The sequence below is a fragment of the Macaca fascicularis genome, chromosome 2 (assembly GCF_037993035.2).
Source record: "Macaca fascicularis isolate 582-1 chromosome 2, T2T-MFA8v1.1".
In the NCBI taxonomy this organism is placed as follows: domain Eukaryota; kingdom Metazoa; phylum Chordata; class Mammalia; order Primates; family Cercopithecidae; genus Macaca; species Macaca fascicularis.
In genome coordinates, this window is record NC_088376.1 from 156,825,926 (window position 1) to 156,850,876 (window position 24,951).

Below are 24,951 nucleotides of genomic sequence, written 5' to 3' on the forward strand. Positions count from 1 at the left end.
CTGTGGATGATGAATTTTTTCCTTAATCTGTTAATTTGTTGAATTGCATTGATTTTCTAATATTCAACCAACTTTGTATCCTTTGTATAAACCCAACTTGGTAATGTTGGACTTCGTTATTTAGAATTTATAAATTTATATTTATGAATCATATTGGCTTGTAATTTTCCTTTTATATATTAAAGATTTTAATTTTAGGTTTGAGTATCAAGGTATTCCTGCTCATGAAAGAAGTTTGGAGTATGTTTCCTCATTTCCTGTTATCTGACAAAGTTCTTGTAACATTAGAATTGGTTCCTTGTATGTTTGATAGAATTCACTGATGCAACTGTCTACCCATACAATTTTCTGTGGAGATATATTTGACCACTGATTAATTTCTTTAATAGTCAAAGGACTTTTAAGTCTTTTTATTTTTTCCTTGATTTACTTTTGATTAGTTATATTTTTTCCAGAAATTAGTCCATTTCATCTGAGTTTTCAAATATATTGGTATGAAGTTGTCCATAATATCTAACTGTAAATTGGTTATTTTTGTAATGAGGTATAATGTTCATGTAGTGAAATGCACAGATCCTAAGTGTACAGTTCAGTCAGTTTTGACAGATGTCCACATTCCATGTAATCCACACTCCTTTAGGTAACAGAACATTTCTGTGAGTCCAGAAAGCACTCTGTGCTTCGTCGACCCCCAAGCAACCACTATTCTGATTCTGTCACCATAGACTCATTTTGTTTGGTTTGCCTCTAAATGTCATATAAGTGGAGTTGTACAGTATATATTCCTTGTATCTGGCTTCTTTTATTCAGATTGATGTTTTTAGGAGTCATCCGTGTTGTGTGCATCAGTAGTTCTTTTTATTGTATAGATTTTATTAATGTAGCAGTTTATTCATTTTCCTGTGGATAGATAACCAGGCTCTTTGCAGTTTGGACTATTGTGATTAAAACTGCTGTGAAGATTCTTTGTGGAAAGCTTTTTATGGGGAGATATGTAGAAAGAGATGGTTTCACTCTGTCACCGAGGCTGGAGTGCAGTGGTGAGATCAAGGCTCACTGCAGCCTCCAACTCCTTGGCTCAAATGATCCTCCCACCTCAGCTTCCCTAGTTGCTAGGACCACAGGCACATGCCACCATGCCTGGCTAATTTTTTTTTTTTTTTTTTTTGAGACCGAGTTTCGCTCTGTCGCCCAGGCTGGAGTGCAGTGGCACAATCTCCACTCACTGCAAGCTCCACCACCTCCTGGGTTAGCGCTATTCTACTGCCTCAGCCTCCCTAGAAGCTGGGACTACAGGCACCCACCACCACGCTCGGCTAATTTTTTTGTATTTTCAGTAGAGACGTGGTTTCACCATGTTCGCCAGGATGGTCTCGATCTCCTGACCTCGTGAACCACCCGCCTCGGCCTCCCAAAGTGCTGGGATTATAGGTGTGAGCCACCGTGCCCAGCCTTTTTTTTTTTTTTTTTTTTTTAACGGATGGGGTCTCACTATATCGTCCAGGCTGATCTTGAACTCCTAGCCTTAAGCAATCCTCCTGTCTTGGCCTCTCAACATGCTGGGATTATAGGCATCAGCCACTGCTCCCAGCCAACATATATTTCAATTTATCTTTGACAAATGCCTAGGAGTGAAATTGCTTGATCATGGGATGGTTTTTGCTTTTTAAGAAACTGCCAAACAGTTTCCAAATGATTATGCCATTTTGTATTTCCATCACCTATATGTGAAGGCCTGGTTGTTCCAGACCCTTAGGACTTTTAGGGGTGTCTGACTTTCCCATTCTAGCCATTCTAGTGGATGTGTAGAGGTATCTTATGGCTTTAATTTGCATCTCCCTGATGACTAATGATGTAGAGCAATTTTTATGTGTTTATTGGCCATTCATGTATCTTTTCTTTGAAGTGTTGGTTCAGGTCTTCAGCCTTTTCTTGTTGGATCGTTTGAATTTTTATTGAATTGCAGGGCTTCTATATATCTTGGGCATATTCCTTTTTCAGATATATGTATTTTGAATATTTTCTTCACATCTGTGACTTGCCTATGTATTTTTTAGTAGTATCTTTGGGTTAACAGTTTTAAATTTTTATGAAGTTCAATTTTATTAGTATTTTACTTTATGGTTCATGCTCTCTGTGTGCTGTAAGAAATCTTTACTAACCCAAAGGTCATGAAAGTATCCCGTTGTTTCCTTCCTGAAGCTTTATAGTTTTAGCTTTTATGTTTAAGTCCGTAATCTACCTTGAATTAATTTTTTTAGTAAACAAATGAATTCTCACTCATTTTTATTAGATTTTAAGCTGCTTTTGGTTTTGGAGGCTTTTGAAAAGAAAACTGAATTAGGTCCATTTCACCGTCCATTAATTCCTTTTCCTGAAAGTTGTGTGATGCTGGCAGATCATCTCGAAGCTCTGCAATAACATCTGTCTTGATTTTGCATTCTGTAGCTTGTTTTTGAACATGTCTTCTAGTTGAAGATTTGTGTAGAGAATATACTGCTATTCTTGCCATTTCCAAAGTAGTCTTTGGAAAAGCCATATCTGTCCCTTTATTATTTTTGGTCCCAAAAGGAGTATTCAAAATTTTTGTATTAAATGACTTGGACATTCCATTAGATAAGGAGCACACATCACATTGAACCATGCCAACATATGTTAATTCAGACTCTTCCACATTCCTATTAATTATTCCTAGTGCATCTGCATCTATGTCAAATCCAACATGCAACGTGGCTCCTAAATTGCAGTTCCAAGACTAAGCACTCCACAGCCACATCCTAGATCTGCAGCCACTTTATTTTCTACCTCATCACATGTGTTATGGGTTGTATAGAGCATACGTGCTTCACTGTGCAGTTCTTTTTTTTCCGTATGGATATCCAGTACCATTTATTGAAAAGACTTCCTGTTGCAGGAAGTCAGGGACCCTGAAAGGAAAGACCGACTGAAGCCATGACAGAAGAACATAAATTGTGAAGATTTCATGTACATTTATTAGTTCCCCAAATTAATACTTTTATAATTTTTTACACCTGTCTTTACTGTAATCTCTGAACATAAATTGTGAAGATTTCATGGACACTTATCACTTCCCCAATGAATATCCTTGTGATTTCCTATGCCTGTATTTAATCTCTTAATTCCCTCGTCTTCTTCGTAAGCTGAGGAGGATGAATAGCGCCTCAGGACCCTGTAATTGTATCAACTGCACAAATTGTTTGTAGAGCATGTGTGTTTGAACAGTATTAAATCTGGGCATCTTAAAAAAAGAACAGGATAACAGCGATGTTCAGGGAACAAGAGAGGTAACTTTGAACCGGCTGCCAGTGAGCCGGACGGAACAGAGCTATATTTCTCCTCTTTCATAAGCAAATAGGAGAAATATCGCTGAATTCTTTTTCTCAGCAAGGAACATCCCTGAGAGAGAGAATGCGCCCTGAAGTTAGGTCTGTGGACGTCCCCTTTTTAAGGCATCCTGTCTTTTATAGTCGAAGCTGAAGGGATGAAATAAGCCCCGGTCTCCTATAGTGCTCCCAGGCTTATTAGGATGAGAAAATTCCCACCTAATAAATTGTGGTCAGACAAGTTATCTGCTCTCAAACCCTGTTTCCTGATAAGATGTTGTCAATGACAATGCCTGCTGAAACTTCATTAGCAATTTTAATTTCACCTCATCCAGTGGTCCTGTGATCTCACCCTGCCTCCATTTGCTTTGTGGTATTTTATTACCTTGTGAAGTATGTGATTTCTGTGACCCACACCCTATTCGTGCACTCCCTCCCCTTTTGAAAATCGCTAATAAAAACTTGGTGGTTTTATGGCTCAGGGAACATCATGGATCCTGCCGACATGTGATGTCTCCCCTGGACACCCAGCTTTAAATTTCTCTCTCTTGTGCTCTTTTCCCTTTATTTATCAACCCAGCCAAGACACTTAGGAAATAGAAAAGAACCCATGTTAAACGTCGGGAGTGGGTTCTCCCGATAACTTCCCTTTCTCTATTGAATTGCTTTGGAATCTTCAATGAAAGACCATTTAACTGTGGGCCTATTTCTGTACTCTTCATTCTGTCCCATAGACCATTTGTCCTTTCCCCAGTACCACATTGTTTTGATTACCGAATCTCTGTGGTAAGTCTTAGATCAGGTAGAGTGAGTCCTCTAATTTTGTTTAGATTCTTTGCATTTCTATATAACTTTTAAAGACAGCTTTTTAATTTCTAGAAACAAAAGTCTGCTGGGATTTTGGCTGGAATTGTCTTTTTTCCATAGTCAGTTTGGAAGAGCTGACATTTTAACAATGTTGATTTTTCCAACATACGAACCTTATAAGTTTTTCCATTTATTTGTGTATTCCTTAATTCCTCTAAGCAGTGTTTTATCATTGGACTCTAGAGGTCTTTCACATATTTTGCTAAACATACTTCATGTTTTTAAAGGTAACAAATGGCATTTTTAAGTGGTTGGTTGGTAGTATATAAAAATACAGTTTTTTTTTTTTAATATTGACCTTGTAGCTTGTTAGGATTCATATCTACAAATAAAAACAATTTTGTTTCTTCCTTTCCAGTCTGCATGCTTTTAATCTTTTTTTTTTTTTTTTTTTTTGACTTGTTTCACTGGCTAAGACCTCCAATACAGTGTTGATTAGAAATTGTGAGAATGGGCATGCCTGTCTGGTTCCTGGTGTTAGTGATGAAACATTGAGTCTTGTATCATTGCCAGGATGTGACCTGTAAGTTTACTACACATGCCTTTTATCTGGTGACGGAAATTTTCTTTTCTTTTATTCTGAAGATTTTAATTATGAAAGAGTGTTTAATTTTGTGAAATGCTTTATTGCATCTGTTGAGATGATTGAATTGTTTTCTCTTTATTCTGTTAATATGATGAATTACATTGATGGATTTTTGTATGTTAAACCAGATTTGCTTTCTGGGGACAAACTTACTTGGTCACAAACAATTATCCTTTTTATATATTGCTATATTTGATTTGCTAACATTTCATTAAGGATTTTACATCTATATTCATGAGGAGTGTTGCCTTGTGAATTTCTTTTCTTTTAATGCCCTTGTCTGATTTTGGTGTCAGCTGTTTATACTGGCCTCATAAAAAAGGAGTTGAGAAGTGCTACCTTTTCCTCTTTCTTTCCTGGAAGAGTTTTTATACCATTAGCATTATTTCTTACTGAAGTATTCCATAGACTTTCCTAGAGAAGCTATCTGGGTCTAGAATTAATTTATGAGAAGTTTACAAATTGAGAATTCAGTTTCTTTAACGGTATAGGGCATATTAGTTTGCCAGGGCTGCCATAGCAAAATACCGCAAACTGGGTGGCTTAATCAACATTTATTTTCTCACGGTTCTGGAAGAGTACCGCAGACCGGGGGTCCTAAACAATAGAAATGTATTTCTCACAGTTCTAGAGGCTGAAAGTCTAAGATCAAGGTGTTGACAGGATTGGTTTCTTCTGAGGCCCGTCTCCTAGGCTTGTACATGACTGTCTTCTCCTTGTGTCCTCACATGGTCGTCCTTTGGTCTGTGTTGCCCATGTCCTCCTCTTCTTATAAGCACACCAGTCATACTGGATTAAGGCACACCCATATGACCTATTTTACCTTAATTACCTCTGTAAAGGCTCTGTCTCCAAATATAGTCACCCTCGGAGGTACTTGCAGATAGGATTTCAGCATATGAATTTTGAAGGTACATAATGTAGTCTGTAGGCTTTTCAGACTTGTGTAAGTTTGGTAAGTTGTGTCTTTTAAGGACTCTATTTTACCTTAAGCTGTCAGATTTATTGGCGTCGATTGTTTGTAATATTCTACTATTACCCTTTTAATGTCTGAAGGATCTATAGTGATGTTCCTTCTTTCATTCCTGATATGGATAATTTGTATTTTTGATTTCTCTCCAAATGCAGGTTTTGTTAGCTATTGGTCGTGACTCCTGTACAAGGAAAATGGGCTTGGAGAAGATTGGTGTCAAAATTAATGAGAAGTAAGTATATTGGGATCATTGCACTGTAGCTGCACAAAGCAACAGGTTTCTGCAGGTCACCTCTAAGAAATTCTCATTTAATTACTGAGATATATCTTAATTTATCTTATAAGTTCAGTACCAGCTCTTTATAATCAATTTCTTCGTCAATCAGTAACTCTTATTGCATGCCTTTAAAAGCTCATATATTGGACGATGACTTTAAGAAATAATTGCAGAGATATATTCACATAATGTCTGTGATTTAGAACGCATCTTTATGTCCTTGGTCAGGCAAAGAGATAAATTCCAAAGCTCTAAGTAAGTCTGTGGAGGCAGTCTGCAGATATCCTAGGCGTCCGGGAAATGCCCGTGGTTTCACCAGAGATATTTTCTTTTGGAGCTACAGAAACCCTTGTTACGTTAAGTCATTGACCTTATAGATAATTGATATCCTGAGGTGCATGAGTTTTAAGAGAGATCTTTTCTCTATGTATTTAGTCTTTTGGCTAATAGTGTTAGTCACCTAGAAGTGTAGAGTGAGTTGTAATATATTTTTTTCCCATTTCAAAAACTAATAGGAGTGGAAAAATACCTGTAAATGATGTGGAACAGACCAGTGTGCCATATGTCTATGCTGTTGGGGATGTTTCGGAGGGTAAGCCAGAGCTCACTCCTGTCGCCATACAGTCAGGCAAGCTGCTAGCTCGGAGACTTTTTGGGGCCTCTTTAGAAAAGGTAAGTTTCTGCTGTTTTTGAGATAATATCTTGATCAAGGTCATGATTTTTAAAACTAATACAAGTAAAACTTGTGTGCTTGTTTTCCCAGTGAAGGGTTCCTCAGAGATATAATTTGCAGTAGACTTACTATTTACTAATGGATTAAAATAAATATTTTTGAGTGTCCACTGTGTGCAAGATATTGTGCTGGGTGATACACAAAGCACTGGCCATGGTCAGCCCCAGGGGCTTATCATGATCATGAGTCAGGCAGGCACAGACTGAACAGAAGACAGAGTATGGTTGTGTGCCAGAGTGCTGTCTGCAGGTTGCTCTAGGGACACTGAAGGGATTGTTTAATTCTAGCTGCAGGGAGGGGGAAAACCTTCATAAGTGGACTGTTGCGCTGTAATAGCATAGGAGCTCTTGGCATGAGTCAGGATTCTGGTCCTGGCTTCAGTGCCCACTTGGCCTGTAAATATGGTCAGGTTGTTTAACTTCTGAGGACCTTAGTTTCATCATCTGCAAAGCCAAGGATGTGAATCAGATGATTTCTACAGAGGATTTCCACTTTTCATATTTTTAAATCAAATATTTGGAATGAGCTTTATAGGATGAGTAATTCAAAACTGAGGAAGCAAAGGACTTTTCAGGTGGGCAGATAGCTTGGCTAAAAAAACAGAGACCTGTAGTGCTTGGCTTGTGCTAGGGACTATGAGTAGTGTCCCAGGAGCTTTCAGCTGGGGAAGTACTGCTCAGCTCCATCAGGAGCTCTGTCTGTGGCCATGTGGTAGAGTTGGTGGGAGACGGATGACTGGGGAAGGGCCCTACTGCATTAGTGGGTGAGGTCAGGAATGCTGAGTGTACCATCTCATGCAAAGAAAAATTGTCCCAAACACAGTGCAATAGAACATTTTGGAATGTGTGTAGGCAGAGTAGCTGGTGATAGGGAAGTACAATTGGAAAGGAGGTCAGAAAACTAATTTAGTGCCAGATCATCAAAAATCTTTGCGACAAAGAAGAATTGGTAGGGCCTTCTCTAGGCAGTAGGGATCTGTTGAGACCTTTATGTCCCCCAACTTTTATTTAGAAAGATGTCAAAAGACAGAAAGACTACTAAAACAATCGCCTATATTGAACCTTTCACCCAGATTCCCCAGTTATTCACATCTTGCTGTTTTTGTTCTGTCTCTCCTTTTCTGAATATGTGTATGTGTAGTTAATATTCCTTTTTTCTTTTGCTGAGCTTTTTTGCTGCCACTTTTTGAAATGGCAGACATCAATGACATTTGTCCCTAACTACTTCAGCATATACCTCCTAAGTACAAAGATGTTTACCTCCGTAAATACAGTTCCATTGCCATATCTGAGAAGTTCAATAAAAGTACTATAATACTCATTTCCTCAGTTGTTCCTTAAGAGTGTGTGTGTTTTGGTTCGCACAGTACATGTGGCTCTTATGACGCCTAAGTCTCTTAGTCTGATACAGTCTCCCTGCCTTTATTTGTTTTTTATTTTTTATGACTCTGACTTTTTTCCTTTTATTTTTAGTTGACACATAATGATTGTACATATTTATGGGATACAGAGTGATATTTTGATACACAGATACAATGTGTAATGATCAAATCAGGGTAGTTAGCATATCTATTACCTCAAACATTTGTCATTTATTTGTGTGGGAACATTCTGTTATATCCTCTTTTAACTTTTTGGAAATATGCAATGAATTCTTGTGAATTATGTTCACTCTACAGTGTTGTAAAGCAGTAGGACTTAACTCCTTCTGTTTAGCTGTAATTTTGTGTCTGTTAACCAACCTCTCCAGCTTTTTTAACTCCCACATGTGAGTGACAACATGCAGTATTTGTCTTTCTGTGCCCAGCTTATTTCATTAATATAATGTCTTCCAGGCTCATTCATGTTGCTGTGAAGGATCGGATTTTATTCTGTATTGCTGAATAGTATTTCATTGTGTTTATATAGTACGTTTTATTTATCCATTCATTCATTATGGATGCTTAGATTGAGTCCATATTTTTCCTGTTTTGAATAGTGCTGCAGTAAACATGGGTGTGCAGATATCTTTTTGATACACTGATTCTTTCCTTTGGATAAATATTAGTACTGGGATTGCTGGATCCTATGGGGGTTCTATTTTTAGTGTTTTGAAGACCCTCCATACTGTGTTCCATAGTGGCTGTGCTAGTTTCCATTCTCACTAACAGTGTGTAAGAGTTCACCTTTTTCTACATCCTCACCAGCCTTTGTTATTTTTTGTCTTTTTGATAATAGCCATTCTAATCAGGATATGGTATCTCACTGTGGCTTTGATTTGCATTTTCCTGATGATTAGTGATACTGAGCATTTTTTCATATACTTGTTGCCCATATGTATGTCTTACGAAAAACATCTATTCAGATCCTTTGCCCATTTTTAAATCAGATTCTTTTTTTTGCTCTGAGTTGTTTGAGTTCCTTGTATAGGGATATTAGTACCTTCTCAGATGGATAGTTTACAAATACTTTCTCCCGTTTTACAGGTTGTCTATTTACTCTGTTGATTGTTTCCTTTACTGATTACAGAAGCTTCTTAGTTTGATACAGTCTCATTTGTCTGTTTTCATTTTGTTGCCTGTGTTTTTGAGGTCTTAGCTATAAAATCTTTGCCTAGACCAGTGTCCAGAAGGATTTCTCCTGTTTTCCTCTAGTAGTTTTATAATTTGGGGCCTTATATTTACGTCTTTAATTCATTTTGAATTGATTTTTCCACGTGGTGAGATACAGAGGTCCAGTTTCATTCTTCTACATATACTGTTTTCCCACTACTATTTACTAAAGATGGTGTCCTTTCTCCAGTGTATGTTCTTGGTGCCTTTGTCAAAAATTAGTTAGCTGCAAATACATGGTTTTATTTCTGAGTTCACTGTTCTGTTCCATAGTCTATGTGTCTGTTTTCGTATTACTATCATGCTGTTTTGGGTACTATAACTTGTAGTATATTTTGAAATTGGGTAGTGTAATGCCTCCAGCTTGATTCTTTTTGTTCAGTATTACTTTGGCTTTTTGGCATCTTTTGTGGTTTCATGAAAATTTTAAGATTTTTTTTCTACTACTGTGAAGATTGTCATTGGTATTTTGATAGAGATTGGATCAAATCTGTAGATTGCTTTGAGTAGTATGGTCATTTTAACAATGTTAATCCAATCCATGAACATGGGATATCTTTCTATATTTTTGTATCTTCTTCAGTTTCTTTCACCAGTGTTTTGCAGTTTTCATTGTAGAGTGGTTTCACCTACTTGATTCAATTTATTCCTAAATATTTTATTTTATTTTTGTAGCTATTGTAAATAGAATTGCTTTATTGATTTCTTTTTCAGTTTGTTGTTGGTGTATAGAAACACTACTGATTTTTGTATGTTGATTTTTGTATCCTGCAACTTCACTGAATTCATTTATCAGTTCTAAGAGTTTTTGGTGGAATCTTTAGGTTTTTCTACATATGAGATCATATTGTCTGCAAAGAGGGACAATTTCACTTCCTGTTTTCCCAGTTTGGATGCCCGTTCTTTCTTTCTCATACTGACTGCTCTAGCTAGGACTTCTAGTACTGTGTTGAATAAGACTGGTGACAGTGGGCATCCTTGTCTTATTCCAGTTCTTAACTCTGACTTTTTGATGAATCCAGGTTACTTTTCTTGTAGAATGTCCCACATTCTGAATTTCTCCAATTGTTTTTGCATGAGTGTGTTCAGATGAAGAGGTTTGGGCATGGATTCTTCATGAGGAATGCTATGTGCTGCTTTGCTTCATCCCCCAGGTATCTGCCAAGGCCTTGCATGGAGACCTTGTGGGTGGGTGTATTTGGTGCATGAGGCCGGCCACTGGGGAGGGGGCTCTGCTGGCATTAATGGATGGGGGCCAGGAATGCTAAATGTGCAAGGAATTATCTCAACTGCAAATAACATTTTGGGGTATATGTCGGCAGAGCAGTTGCCTAATGCTGTAAGGAGTTGATCATGGTGACTGTGGGGAGGAGGGATTAGAATATGGAGCAATATGTGTAGAGTATAAAGTAAGAGATGAAAGGCACAAGATGGAAAGAAGCCTAGGAAAAGGGTAGCATGAGTCAAGTCCAGGTGGAGGAGATGGTCTAAGATGTGGAGAAGGTTTTTAGGAGAAAGGGGCAAAGTTGAGCCATTTCCTGTTTATTTTTCTTAATTGATATGAAACAGGAAACAAAGGCATCTGTTAAGAATGAGGCCTCCCATGTAAGCTATGGAATCTGGGGTCAGTTACCAGTCAATAAATGGATTGGCAACATGTGAGTGCCTCAGAGAAGTCAGAAAATACCCAGGCAGTTCACATAGTTATGTGATTTTTCTCAGCCATGTTGGGAAAAGAAAATAAATGCTTGGCTTACCCATGGTTTGCAGGTAGGCAAACATGAAGTGGCATGACAGCATAAGAATCTAGGCTAATTGGAGAACTTACCTGTGTTGTATGCAAATCCTCTCATTGATTCGGGAGATACCTGGTGGTGTTTTGGTTTTCTTTGGGGTAACAAACAGTAGAAGCTCACTCAAACTAGGCAAACTGAGGGAGGTTACTGTAAGAATCCTGGGATTAATAGGTAGAATCTCAGAGGAACCTCGAAAGAGAACTATACTAGGGCTGGGCCTGCCTGCATTTGGAGGTGAGGTCCCAGCTGCTCTGGGGCCCAGCACACAGTGGGGGGTTTGTAGAGATGTGCTCTTCCTTGGCCTAACTTGGCGACAACTCTGCAGGTCCATTTCTTCCCATTCCTCTACCACCTGGAAAATTTTCTTTGCCTCTAGTTAATTTTCCTACAAAAGAAAGAATTGGATTGACTCAGCCCACCTTTTTCTGCCATTTCGTAGATTTCTGCCCCAGCTTGTGTTGGCTCTTGTGAGATCAGATGGCTGTCCCTAGTCTGATCACTTGTGGCCACTGGCAGGGGTTGGGGAACATACAGTGCTGTGGATGGTGGTGTCCTTTGAAGGGACTGTGACTGGGCAGGCACTTTCCACCTTTTCTCTGCCACCTACACACAGCTTTCTGTCCATGCACACGGTCTCATGGTTCACCCACCAAAGTATTCCAGGTCCTCTCCACACAGCCAGAGAGACCCTCTCTTCTCCCAAGTTGGGGCCTCTCCTAGGCAGGAGTGCCACATTGTAATGTCCGTTCTTCTCTGACTCAGTCTGATAAAGGCTCTGGAGATAGTTCTTTCTTAACCCCTGGACTACAGAGATGACCTATGGTCATCCTTGTCCCTGCCGTATATTAGCACCCCCCTCCAGACACACTCACACGCGTACCATCCCGCTTTGATGGTCAGGAACACTCAGTCCAGCACCGTTGAGCTGCATACTTGCCTCGCCTCTCAGTGGCATAAGGAATATGAAATGGCAAAGAGGTGGTCTCAGCTTCCAGTGAAGTAGCATAATTCAAGGTTGCTTGGAAGAATGCTCCAGGAGAGCAGAGCCCAGAATCATGGGCATGGAAAGAAAACATTTTGGAGAGTGTCTTTAGGGGCAGATGGGTGGCACTACCTCCACCTCCTCCTGGTTTTTAGACCTCTGAGTCTGTGCTCCAGGAGAGCCGGTCCCGTTTGTTGGTGGCTGGCCAGTGTGTGGTCTCTTCCCCTGAGTCAGGGGCCCATCCCAGGTCTCTGTTAAGGTACCTTAGAATTTTCCTGAAGCTGTTGATGTTTTAAGAATCAGTTACACTGAACTGGACTCATTTATTTTCTTTATATAAATATATGTAATATAGATTTTTGCTGTAAAGTTTCACAAAATAAAACAATGTAATTTGTTTGTCTTTCAGTGTGATTATATTAATGTTCCGACTACGGTGTTTACTCCTCTGGAGTATGGTTGCTGCGGATTAGCTGAAGAAAAAGCTATTGAAGTATATAAAAAAGAGAATCTAGAAGTAAGATTGTGTTTTATTACTTCCTTAAAAACAATCTCTTTTAATCAACAATTTTTCTTTGCGGTCACTTTTTATTTCAGCAATTTGCAAGTTACTGTGATCGTTATATTGTAGGAAATCATATTCCTATTTTAGGAAAATTAGCAATTAATTTAAACCCTGTCTGTCTAGCAAACAAGAATAATATGGTTGGGAAAGAGGAGAGTGTAATCTGTAAGTCAGGACACTTGAATTACAAGTAACAAAAATCTATTTGAGCAAACTTATACAAGGAAGCTCAAAGTTATTTTAAGATCTTTTGGGAATGCAGGAGTAGGAATGGCTATGGGTGGTAAGGTGGGAAGTTCCAGGGTTGTCTGCCTGTGGGCTCTTCAGATTTCCAAAAGGATGCCCTCTACACACCTTTATTGCTACCTCTCCTTTACACCCTAACCCTGTCCAATTATAGTCTTAAAAATATTTTCTTACATTGTTTCTTGCTGGGAAGTTTGATTGACTTTTTTCTGCCCACTCTTCCAACACAGGCGGGAGAGAGAGAGTTAAAAAGAATTGGAGGGTTATTAATACTTGATATTTCAAGTAAAAGAGAATTGAAATCATAGTCCTTTTCCTTGAAGGCAGTTTAGTTGTATGATTTATTATTGGGAATTTATTTAAATGATAGCACTGATATTCCCTAGTTAAATGGCCTAAGGATTTAAGAAACTCCTATTTAAATTTCTGGTGCTGGGGAAATGTGTAATTAAAACCTTATGTTACTTTAGATGGTTATTTTTGAAATTTACATTTTAGGGAACATTTTATCAGAGTTTTTTAATTAACTCTTTATATAATAATAAGCTATCCTTTTTGCATTGGTCTTGGAAAATCGATGATAATAGTTATGGATTTAACATTTAGTTTTAAAAGTTTCTGAAATTAATGAAAAATTAAGGTAGAAAGATGTCAGGCACATGACAGGAAGGATGTAGAAGGCTGTGTCCCAGACAAAGGAATATCTTTATAGGAAACAAGTTCCCCAAGTTTTTGGGATTACTTTAAGGTCTTTTCACCAAGGTTTGCTGCAGATCAACTCACCTGTTTTATTTATTTATTTGTTGCTTTTTGACAGGACTTAAAATATGATGTTAATATTTTTTTAAAGTTCCCATTATAGAGAAACACAAACACATTGTACAGCTGTACAAAATATTTTCTTTCTTTATATCCTTATTCTATAAGCTTTTTTCTTTTTCTTTTTTTTTTTTTTTTTACTTCTTGTTTATAAAAAATGAAAACACAAACACACACATTAGCCTAGGCCTACACAGGGTCAGAAACATCAATGTCACCGTCTTCTCCCACCACATCCTGTCCCAGGGCAGTAACACACGTGGAGCTGTTACCTCCTATGATGACAATGCCTTCTTCTGGATACCTCCTGAAGGACCTGCCTGAGGCAGTTTCACAGTTAATTTATGAGTTGAAGGAGTACTTTCTAAAATAATAGTAGAATGTGTGGTATAATAAATACATAAATCAGTATCATAGTCATTTCACATTTATTATCTTTATCAAGTATTATGTACTGTACATGATTATATATGCTAGACTGTTGGAGATTGGCAGTGCGGTATCAGCATCACCACAAATAGTGAGTAATGTGCTGCACTATGATGTTGCAATGGCTATAATGTCACTAAGTGGCAGGAATTTTTCAGCTCCATTTTAATGTTATGGGACCACAGTCATATATGCTGTCCATCGTAGACCAGCATTGTTTTGCAACACATGCTGTGCATGACTGGAGATGGGAGGAAGTGTGAGTGCATTTAGGTCTGTGGTCCATTTTGAGTTAGTGTTTGTCAATGTGCAAGCTAAGGGTGCAGCTTCATCCTTTGCTTGTTGCTTTCAAGTTGTCTGTCAATAGCTTTTACATAGTAAAGGAAACACTGGTAACTGTGGTAGCTAAGAGTATATAACTGTATTGGGAATATGGGGATGGGAAGGGCAGGAAGGAGCTAGAGTGAGTGCTAGGGGCCAGGGAAGAGAGCTCATCTTGCTCTTGCATAGAGCCAAATCAATAAATAAAGCCTAAAATAGGAAAGTCAGGCAGTAGCAATATAAGCATGTTATTTAGAAACATAGAGGTAAATACCCAAATGATTAAATAAAAGAGGTTGAACATGGTGGCCTCTAGGTTCATTGAAATAGGTGGGATCAGAGATCACTGTTTTCCACAGCAGAGCTTTGAAAATTATGTCTGTAATTGTGCATAAGTTGATAAAAAGACTTCAAGAATAATGAGGGGAGCCCTAATTAAATATGAAACTTTACCACATGGCTACAGTGCTTACAGTTGTGCAGCAGTGGCGCACAGATGGACAGCAAGATCAGTAGAACAGAATGTGAAACCCAGAAATGGATTCAAATGCTCGTAAGAATTAGTATGTGATAAGGTCATATTTTAAATCCATAGTAAAAACACAGGCCATCCATTAAAGGGTGCCAGAATAAGTGGGTAGCTATTAAGGAAAAATATAAAGTTGGAAGTTGGATCCACATTTCACATCCACTTTGAACCAGAAGGGTAAGAAATTTAAATACAGTAAAATCTTCAAAGTGCTAGAAGGAAAAACCACATTTGACAAAACCAGTGAAAGAATGCAAGGAGATGGGGGGAAGTGTGAGTGTTCACCTCCTTGCTTCATAGCAGAAGTGATAGAACACATCAGAAATAGTAGCTTACTGTTTTAAAAATCATGTTTAAAACCTGGTAAGAGAAATCAGGAGGCAGAGCTTGCAGTGAGCCAAGTTCGTGCCATTGCACTCCAGCCTGGGCGAAAGAGTGAAACTCTGTCTCACAAAAAACAACAACAACAACAACAACAACAACAAAAAAACTGGTAAGAGTTTGTACCATCTCTTTTTAACCTTAGAGGTGTGTTTTTAGGAAAGTATATTCTAAGATAAAGAAACATTTCTGTTTTTAGTAGCTGCAGAGATTAAAAAGTTTGTATTAAAATAGGTAGAAGTGGTGGGAGGTGGTGACTCACACCTGTAATCCTCGCGTTTTGGGAGGCTGAGGCAGGTGGGTCACTTGAGCTCAGGAGTTTGAGACAAGCCTGGGCAACATGGCAACACCCCATCTTTACAAAAAAATACAAAAATTAGCCAGGTGTGGAGACGCGCACCTGTAGTCCCAGCTACTTAGGGACTGAGGCAGGAGGATTGCTCAAACCTCAGCAGTCAAGGCTGCAGTGAGCCAAGATCTCACCACTGTACTCCAGCTTGGGTGACAAAGTGAGACCCTGTCTCAAAACAAACAAACAAAAAATGGGTAGAAGAGTTTATTTCTCTTCTGTTAAAAACAAGTTAAATCAATTTTTTTTTTTTTTGGCTACAAGTAACTGTATATTGTGATACCTCCTTAATAAAAATTTTGTTTTAACTCTACATGCACCAGCAATTGATGCTTTTCCCTAACATTCAAAATGATTATTTCTGGGTGGTATTTTAAAATTTAAATCCATCCATTGTGGATTATTGTTCATACTACATTTCCAATTCTGTCACCCAGCATTAACTGCCCGTTTGTGTACGGAGTGATTCAGAACTACAACACTGGGAGACCACAGCAACCCCAAGCTGGAGAGAGGGCACATGGCATTTTATTCTGGTTCTTAGAAGACTGAGCCAGATTGAAGAGGCATAGAGGCACTGGCGTGAGGGCCTGGGGACAGAAATGTGAGAGACATGATTCCCGCTCTCCCATCGCTATGTTCTGGAGCTCTAAATGACTGGAGCTGTTTTATTTCTTCTGCTCCTCCTTAAGTTTGCTGGAACATGAGCCCTGTTATCAGGGTCAGCTTTGACATCAAGATCTCAGTCTTCAACTCTGCAGCCCACACGAGAACCTGTGCCTGGTGCTCTGCCTTGGGTTGCTGGTACTCTATACATGTTTGAAAACTAGATTTTGTTTGTGGATTTTTGCTTGGACTTACAGCCAAGCAAGTAAAACAACAGCCAACACATGTATGCAGCTAGCATTTCAGGAGGCTTGACCCCGGGGCTCCTAACAGATACATAAAGTTGGGGTCACTGAACTTTAAATTTCTGAAAGCTGCTATGGAGATTATTGCCTTTATAGAATTAAAGAGCCTATCAAAGAATGATTTCCATATATGTTAATTCTGCCCTTTTTCTCTCTTTTATCTTCCAGATATATCATACTTTGTTCTGGCCTCTTGAATGGACAGTAGCTGGCAGAGATAACAACACTTGTTACGCAAAGATAATCTGCAATAAATTAGACCATGTATGTAATACCACTAGAAGCCAAAATGCTGTGATATTTAAATGTAGTTTTTATTTCTAGTATTTGGATTTCTATAATTTTTTTTCTTTTTTTTTTTGGAGACGGAATCTTGCCATGTTGCCCAGGCTGGTCTCCAACTCCTGACCTCAAGTGATCCTCCTGCTTCAGCCTTGTGAGCAGCTGGGACTGCTCCGTTTTTATAATCTTTCTAAGGTAGCTTTCAGGACAATTCAGAGCACCTCCTTGTTGTCATTTAGTTAACATGTCACAGAGGCTGAGCAGTGATAGTTTGTGATTGAGCCCTACCAGTGTCCACTCAAAATACATCACTGAAAGCTGCCTTTTCCCAGGGCCATCTTGATAGCCTGATAGTTTAAACTTGATAGTTTAGAACTAGAAGATCTGTGAAAATTTTGGTCATCAAATAGTAAGTTGTATGTATGCATTTTATAAACAGACTGAATGTGTGTCAAAAGTCTTTAGATGGAGATGTTCACACAAAGTGAAACTTGACTTACTGAGCTAATTCCTGATGCTTTCACTAAAGCAGCAGCCCATTACTGGAGGCTTTCCTCCTCCCAGTTACCAGTGGCGAGCATCAAAATGGTTAACAGCCTTCCTCAGTAGCGTAGTTTAAAGCACAGTTTATTTATAATTTGCTTTATAAAGAATTCTGAATGTAGAAAGCAGTGTTAAGACTTGGTTCTTTTCTTGAAGAGTTTATCATCTATCTGGGGAGAGGAAACATACAAATAGATAAATATGAACTGTAACAAGTGACATTTACATAAAAGTTTACTGAACAGCAGTCATTATCTTGTTTAATTCTCACATCTCTGTATTTATCTTATTTTCAGTATAACAGAAAACAGCGTGTCCCAGGCTAGTAGCCCGTTAGCATGTGCTCTTTTGCCTGAATGATGAAGTCATCCAGAGCTCTAGGGCTTAGTCTCTTGGTAGTTGCACATGGCTACAGGGCAGTGACAGGGGTGGTGATCATAATGGCCCTGAAATGCTCCAGGTTGGGCAAGTTCGCAGCTGTGCTCCTAAGGATGGATGCTTATGTGCTGGGCTACATCCTGATTCTTTGGGACAGAGTTATCTGAGGTCAATTTTTGGCAGTTGTGGGCGGCCTTTCCAAAGGGAGCAGGGAGAGACTACACATTGTTACTCTCCGAAAGTGAGACGGTTGGGGTTTGATGAGAGAGCCGCTGCTGAAGGTGGGACTTGCAGCCGTCATGCTAGTTCTGACCTCCTCATGAGGGTGTGGGCTGCACCTCTGTGGCTGTCAGCCCCGTTTCCCATCTCTGAGCCCCTCTGCTATGTCCCACGCCACCCCTCTGGCTCCCGCCCAGGTCCCCAGGCCACACTCTTGGCCTTGCTCTTTAACCATGGGGATTGTGTCCCTTTCCTTTACCCTGGCCACATGCCTATTTCTTGAGCAGAACCCTCGAACTTATGAAATGGGAATACTTGATTCCAGCTCTAAGGTCAAAATTATAAGTGAGACTTCCCTCACTCATGACCTTCATTTACAGTTATCAGTGGAGATTCTCACCAAGTGTCCTTACTTTGCTCTGAGCCACCCCGCTTTTCTGTTTGCTGAGCAACCCACCAACCACCTCAGGTTCCAATGCAGTAGTCTTCCGTGGGCCCTGGGAACTTACTCTGAAGCCCCAGCCCAGGCAGCTTCTGCCTGCCTCCCCTCTGGAGTGCCCGCTAGCAGATGCAGATGTGTATGACGATTCTGAGCTGTTGCTTTTTTCAGAAACTCAGTAGGCAAGGATTTCTCCTGGCTCTGGCCTCTGTTGCCCTTTTATAGTCTTTCTCTTCATCTCTTGTATGCTTTTACTGTTGAAGATCACAGTGAAGGATAATGCTATGAAGGAACATTGACAAATGGACAGCCTAGAATGCACCATTACTGTGGAAAATGACTGCACATCTTGCTTCCCATCTCGGTGGGTCAGCTCTTTGCCTGCACCCCATACCTCTCAGCACACAGGGTGGCAGCCCTGCACCAGCCTCTCCTTTGTCTCTACTTGATGTTGGGAACAGGGCATCTTGCTTCCTGGGCCAACAACCTCTTATTTCCAGTAAAACCTGCTGCCCCAGAGTTATTCCAGTGTTGGACTTTAATTCAGATTTGTTATGTTGTTGTTGCGCATTGTCTCAGCATAATTTGGAAATTTACATCATACTAATGAAGTCCTTCATGCAGTGGGTAAATTGTTTGTTCTAGTAAATTTGAGTGCAAATTAACTCTGGATGTGCATTTACTGGCTCATTTAACAGACTCTTACAGTGGCTTAGTTTCATGGTAATGTTCTCTGCTCACTTTGACATTGAAGTTCTTTTTCTGTAGTAGATACTGTATATTTTAACTGTGAACTTGCAGTGAATGGATCCATATTCAGACCATTAACCTACAGGGATTCTCTTTGTTTTGTTTCTGTATTAAAGGATCGGGTGATAGGATTTCATATTCTTGGACCAAATGCCGGTGAGGTTACCCAAGGATTTGCAGCTGCAATGAAATGTGGGCTCACAAAACAGCTACTTGATGACACCATTGGAATTCACCCCACATGTGGGGAGGTAGGAAACAGGAGGTTTTAAAAATTGGCTTCAGTTGATGTAGTTTGAAAAACTATTATAAAGCACTTGTTAGATGTCATATTAGTAACTGATTTGTATATTTTATTTTTAATTTAATTTAATTTTATTTTTTTTCAGACAGGGTCTCACTCTGTCACCCAGGCTGTAGTGCAGTGGCATGATCTTGACTCACTATAACCTCCACCTCCCAGGTTCAAGTGATTCTCCCACCTCAGCCTCCTGAGTAGCTGGGACTACACTACAAGTGTATACCACCATGCCTGACTAATTTTTCTATTTTTAGTAGAGATGGGGTTTTACCATGTTGGCCAGGCTGGTCTCGAACTTCTGACCTCAAGTGATCCACCCACCTCAGCCTCCCAAAGTACTGGGGTTACAGGCATGAGCCACCATGCCCGGCCAGATTTGTATATTTTAAAGAATAGCATAAATGTAATATTCAGAATGTGTTTTCTTAAAGCAGTGCTAACATCTAAATATGTATTTGTTTTCTTTCTCTTGAACAGGTGTTCACGACTTTGGAAATCACAAAGTCGTCGGGACTAGACATCACTCAGAAAGGTTGCTGAGGCTAGGCCTGCTGCTGTTTAGTTTTCCTTGTCATATTCTCATTTCTCTCAAAGATAAGAACACTCTCGGATAACATGAACCTGTGCTCATGACAGCTGCTCTGTTACTCAGGGACCAGTGCAGGGCTGCCTTACAACACTGAGATGAGAAAGTAGACGAGGAGACAGGACAGCAGTGGGCATCTGCCTTGTAGTCTCGCTGACTGCGAGAAGCAGTGGGACTGCTTCCTTGACGCCTTAGCTTGGAGCCCTGTTGTGAGGTGAGCCAAGGCCGACTCTCGCAAGCCAGGACTGAGCTTCCCTCGGAAAGACCTTTGAGTGGCACCATTCATCTAAGTTAGCTTTTCTGGTCGCCATTGTTTTCATCCCCTTTGCTTTGTTGTTTCTATGAAAATATATTTTCAGTTATGAAACTCTATAAAGTGGTGGTTTTCTAGTGTGTGGGCCTAGAATTCACACATGCTCGCTGGTGAACAGTGTCTGTGGGCTGCATTTGGATAGCTGTCTGCAGAGGACCATGTGCATTAGCAGGAAGCTGTACACACTATGTAAGGTTAGTCATCTCTTTTCTTTTTTGAGGCACATTTAACCTACTGTTAAAATGCTGACTCGTGCTTCACACTCACACGTATTACTTGGTGGTGATAACCTTGAAGCTTTTCTCCCCTAATTAATATCTCTACACTGAACAAAATATCTCATGTAATATAAAAGGACTTGAATTGCTTTTTCATGTTGATCTTAATAGTAATATTTCCAAAAGTTCTTAATACTGTATTATGTGAAATCTAACTAATTTAACTGTGAAATAATTCTGTCATAGTCTATTTAATGATGGTCAAGTTCCATAAATGAATACAGGTAATATTAAGTGATTGCATGAGAATTTACAGACATGTCAGCATTTCAGAGGTCCTTGAAGACAGAGGCCCATCCAAGGTCCTTTTGGAAAACCTCTGTTTTCTTGAGTATGCCACACAGTAGCCAATGCAAGGCTCTTTTAAGCCACTTGCTCTCATGAGCCACACTAGCTGTTTAGCTTAAGATTGGATAGGCTGGGGTCAGAATTTCTAGCCATTTATCTTAAAAGACAAATGTTAAGCCAACAGTTAGGAACACTGTTTGTAGACAGGCATTTTGCTACCCTTTCTGGAGGCAGGGAATGGAGCAGCGGGGTAGTGGGACTGGAAACCCAAAGAAAACTGACATAGGACCTAGTTATAGAGTGGCTTTTTTCTTTGGGAGAAAAAAATACAAATGTATCTAAAAGGTGTAAAGTATGTTGGGGTAATTGCTATCCCTGTGGCAGAAACAGTGCAGCAGGAGGCAGAGGGAGATGTTACTAATTTCTATTGGCTGTAGGGCAGGGGTAGGGTGATTGAACAGAGTTTAATGAAAGTAGCCATATTTGAGCTGAATTGCAGGAGACCAAAGGATTTTAAAGATTAGAAGCAATATGGAGAGGGTGTGATTAATGCTTTCAACAGACTTGATTTAAATACTTGATAAAATATATTTTTAATAATTTTGTTACTGTATTGCTAAGTGCCACACACACAGAGAGCCAGCTTTTCCAGAATCCCAAATGAAGCAAAACAAGAACCCTGGAAGCCTTCAACTCCTGCTTTGCACTGAGCATGGGGCAAAAAAAACGAAATCCCAGGTTTGCATGGGTGGAGTTTCTGATAGGAAATCTTTGTGTAAAGCTGGAAGCCCAATGGGCTGCACCCCAGTGGAAAGTTGAGTGGGAAACAGACTGCCTCACAGAGAGAGGCAGCAGAGAAGCCTGTCTTCTCACTGATGTGAGTGGAAAGAAGCAATCCATCTTAAGCATTTGTAACCACTGTCCAGGTTACAGACTATTGGAATGGCTAATAATCTTTCTTTTGCAAGGAGGGGAGGATGCCTACATATAAATCTATCTGTCTTGGCTTCCTCTCACCCTTTTATTTTCCTCTCTGTCTCTTTCTCTTCTCCCTCTTTTTTCCTCTTCTGGGGTAAATATGGTACCTATATATTGGTGAGAGACTAATTTTACCTGGAAGATAAAACTAGTATGCATCTAATAACATACGGATGTGTATAGATCTGCAAGGAATAATTGATACCGTCCATTATAGTGGAGATTTTAACATACTTCAGTAAATTATTAGGTCAAACACACAAAAAAATCAGTGAAGATTTATTTTTGAGTAGCAGAATTAACAAGTTCAACTCAAAGGTTGCACCCAATATGAAAGCATACTCATTTCAAGCACGCATAGAATATTTATGGAGTTTGCCTTGTGCTAGGCCATAAAGGCTAGGCTTAAGAAATTTCAAAAGGCTGGTGTCATATAGGCATGGGCAAGAGGATTTCAGCTGTGGAACTAACTAGGAACCCAAAGACCTTAAACTCCATGTAGCATGATGGAAGGTAGAGGGAGGAGCTGGTGTGAGAGAAGTGAGGGGTTAGTGAGAACAAGCTGGAGAGTTAGTAGAACCAGGAGCCGCTTCACAAGAAGAAGAGAGCTGTAGGAAGAGAGCCTTGAAGAATGATAAACTTGGGAATGCCTGGTCTCATGACTTACTGGATGTGTGATAGATTGCTTAACTTTTCCTATTCTTCGTTTATTAAGTATGGACAGTATTGCCTGTCTCACAGACTTAAAGAATTGAGCAACATTTATTAAGTTGTTAATATAGCACATTGGATGGAAAATCTTGACTTCTGTGATAAATAGGGTCCCATTAAGGAAAGCTCTTGTGGACACTCAACAGTACAAGCAGTAGGCAGGCAGATAGGAAGAAGGCGGACAAATTGCTGCTCTTGCAGACTTTCACTGTGCAAGGGGGCCTCCAGGTTGGCCTCTAAATTGGATCTCCACCAATGGGAAATCACACCTTTGTATAGTCCCCGCTTTGTTACACCAGGGCTGGTCTGTGTGGCCAGTAGCATATGGCAGGAGTGATGGTATGTCCCTGCCAAGATTAGGTCATGAAGAGATTGCAGCTTAAGTTTTGGTCACCCTCATTCACTCTCTCAGGTCACTTGTTTTGGGAGAAGGCAGCTGTCATGTTTTGATGACACTCAGGAATCCTATGGAGAGGCCCATATGGTGAAGAACTGAAGTCTCCAACAGTCAGCAAGAAACTGAGGTCTGCCAGTGTCTCTGTGAACGAGTTTGGAAGTGAATGCTACTCCAGTCAAGCCATCCCTGGGCCAGCAGCTTGACAGTAACCTCTCGAGAGGCTTTGAACCAGAACCATTCAGTTGGTTACTCCAAATTCCTGATCCTTAGAAACTGTGAGAGGATAAATATTTGCAATTTAAGCTAATTAAAACATCAGACAAGCGGCCGAGTGCAGTGGCTCATACCGGTAATCCCAGCACTTTGGGGGGCTGAGGCAGGTGGATCACGAGGTCAGGAGATGGAGACCATCCTGGCTAAGACGGTGAAACCCCATCTCTACGAAAAATACAAAAATTAGCCGGACCTGGGTGGTGGGCACCTGTAGTCCCAGCTCCTTGGAAGGCTGAGGCAGGAGAATGATGTGAACCCTCGAGGCAGAGCTTGTAGTGAGCCGAGATTGTGCCACTGCACTCCAGCCTGGGTGACAGAGTGAGACTCCTTCAAAAAAAAAAAGAAAAAAATCAGACAAGTTGCTGTTAAGGTATTCAAAAGTAAGGTATTGTACAAAATACCTCACCAGTACTCTTGAAAGCTGTTAAGGTCATGAAAAATAAGAAAGGTCTAAAAAACTACCATAGTCAAGGGAAGCCTAAGGAGACATGTCAGGCAAATATAATGTAATGTCCTAGATGAGACCCTGGAACAGAAAATAACTAATGTTTTTATCTAATCTGAGTAAACTATTGACTTTAGTTAATAATGTAACATGGTTCATTAATTGTAACATGTACCATACTAATAAGGGAAACTAGGTGGGGTGAGGGGGTGTGTAGGAACTCAGTATTATTTTCTCCATTTTTTGTAAATATAAACTGTCCTAAAATACTCTTTATTTTTTAATGAAAAATCTACAGAAATTAACAAAATAATAGCAACATATTTTAAACAACTCTATCCCACTAAATTAAAAAAAAAAAAACTTATGGAAAATGGACAAACACCTGGAGAAACTGACTCAAGAAGAAATAGAAAATTTGAATATTGCTGTATTCATTAAAGAAATAAAATTTATCATTAAAACCTTTCTGCATTGAAAAAGACAAGACTAAATGGCTTTGCTGTCAAATTTTTTCAAACATTTAAGGGGAAAAAGAAGCCAATTCTACACAAATAGAAGGAAAGAACACTTCCCAACTCTTGCATCCAGCAGAACACTGGTACCCAAAAACTAACAAAGATTTTGAGAGAAAATAGCTATAGACCAATACAACATATGAAAGTCAACTCCAATATTCCTAAAAATTCTATCTTCAATCCAACAAATTATACAATGGATAATACATCATGACCAAGTTTATATCCCAGGAATGCAATGAAATAATATGAGAAATGAAAGAAAGCAATATAGTCATCTCAATAGATGTAGAAGATGGGGTTTTTTTTGTTCTTTTTATTATGTTTATCACTTATCCTCAAGTTTGCATTTATGATATAAATTCTAAGCTAACTAGGAATAGAACATCCTCAAACAAGTAAATGGCATCTACAGAAAAAGTACAACTAACATTATACTAAGATGACTGAGCACAGACAAGGACGCTGACTTTACCATTTTTATTTAACGTTGTAATGGAGGTCCTAGTCAGTTAAGTAGTGCAGGAAATATAAATAAAAAGCACACAAATTTG

General features: G+C 39.4%; 1 protein-coding gene and 1 pseudogene across 17 annotated transcripts in view; one reads left to right on the forward strand and one right to left on the reverse strand.

Annotated features, from left to right (window-relative positions):
• The window catches only part of TXNRD3 (thioredoxin reductase 3), a 50,856-nt gene extending 30,284 nt beyond the window's left edge, over positions 1-20,572 (forward strand). For 6 of the 17 annotated variants that reach the window (XM_074033229.1, XM_074033233.1, XM_045385567.3 and 3 more), the window contains 6 exons: positions 5,926-6,002; positions 6,563-6,719; positions 12,558-12,665; positions 16,867-16,962; positions 19,426-19,560; positions 20,088-20,572. In XM_074033229.1, coding sequence (XP_073889330.1) covers positions 5,926-6,002; positions 6,563-6,719; positions 12,558-12,665; positions 16,867-16,962; positions 19,426-19,560; positions 20,088-20,150 — 636 coding nt within the window. In that variant the 3' untranslated portion in view covers positions 20,151-20,572. Of the gene's footprint in view, positions 1-5,925; positions 6,003-6,562; positions 6,720-10,450; positions 10,525-12,557; positions 12,666-16,866; positions 17,176-19,425; positions 19,561-20,087 lie in introns of all 17 variants that reach the window. The other 11 variants (XM_074033231.1, XM_045385568.3, XM_074033227.1 and 8 more) reach the window with 4 other exon arrangements.
• Positions 2,297-2,838, reverse strand: LOC102140604 (rRNA N(6)-adenosine-methyltransferase METTL5 pseudogene; annotated as a pseudogene).
• Positions 20,573-24,951: the final 4,379 nt, after the last annotated feature.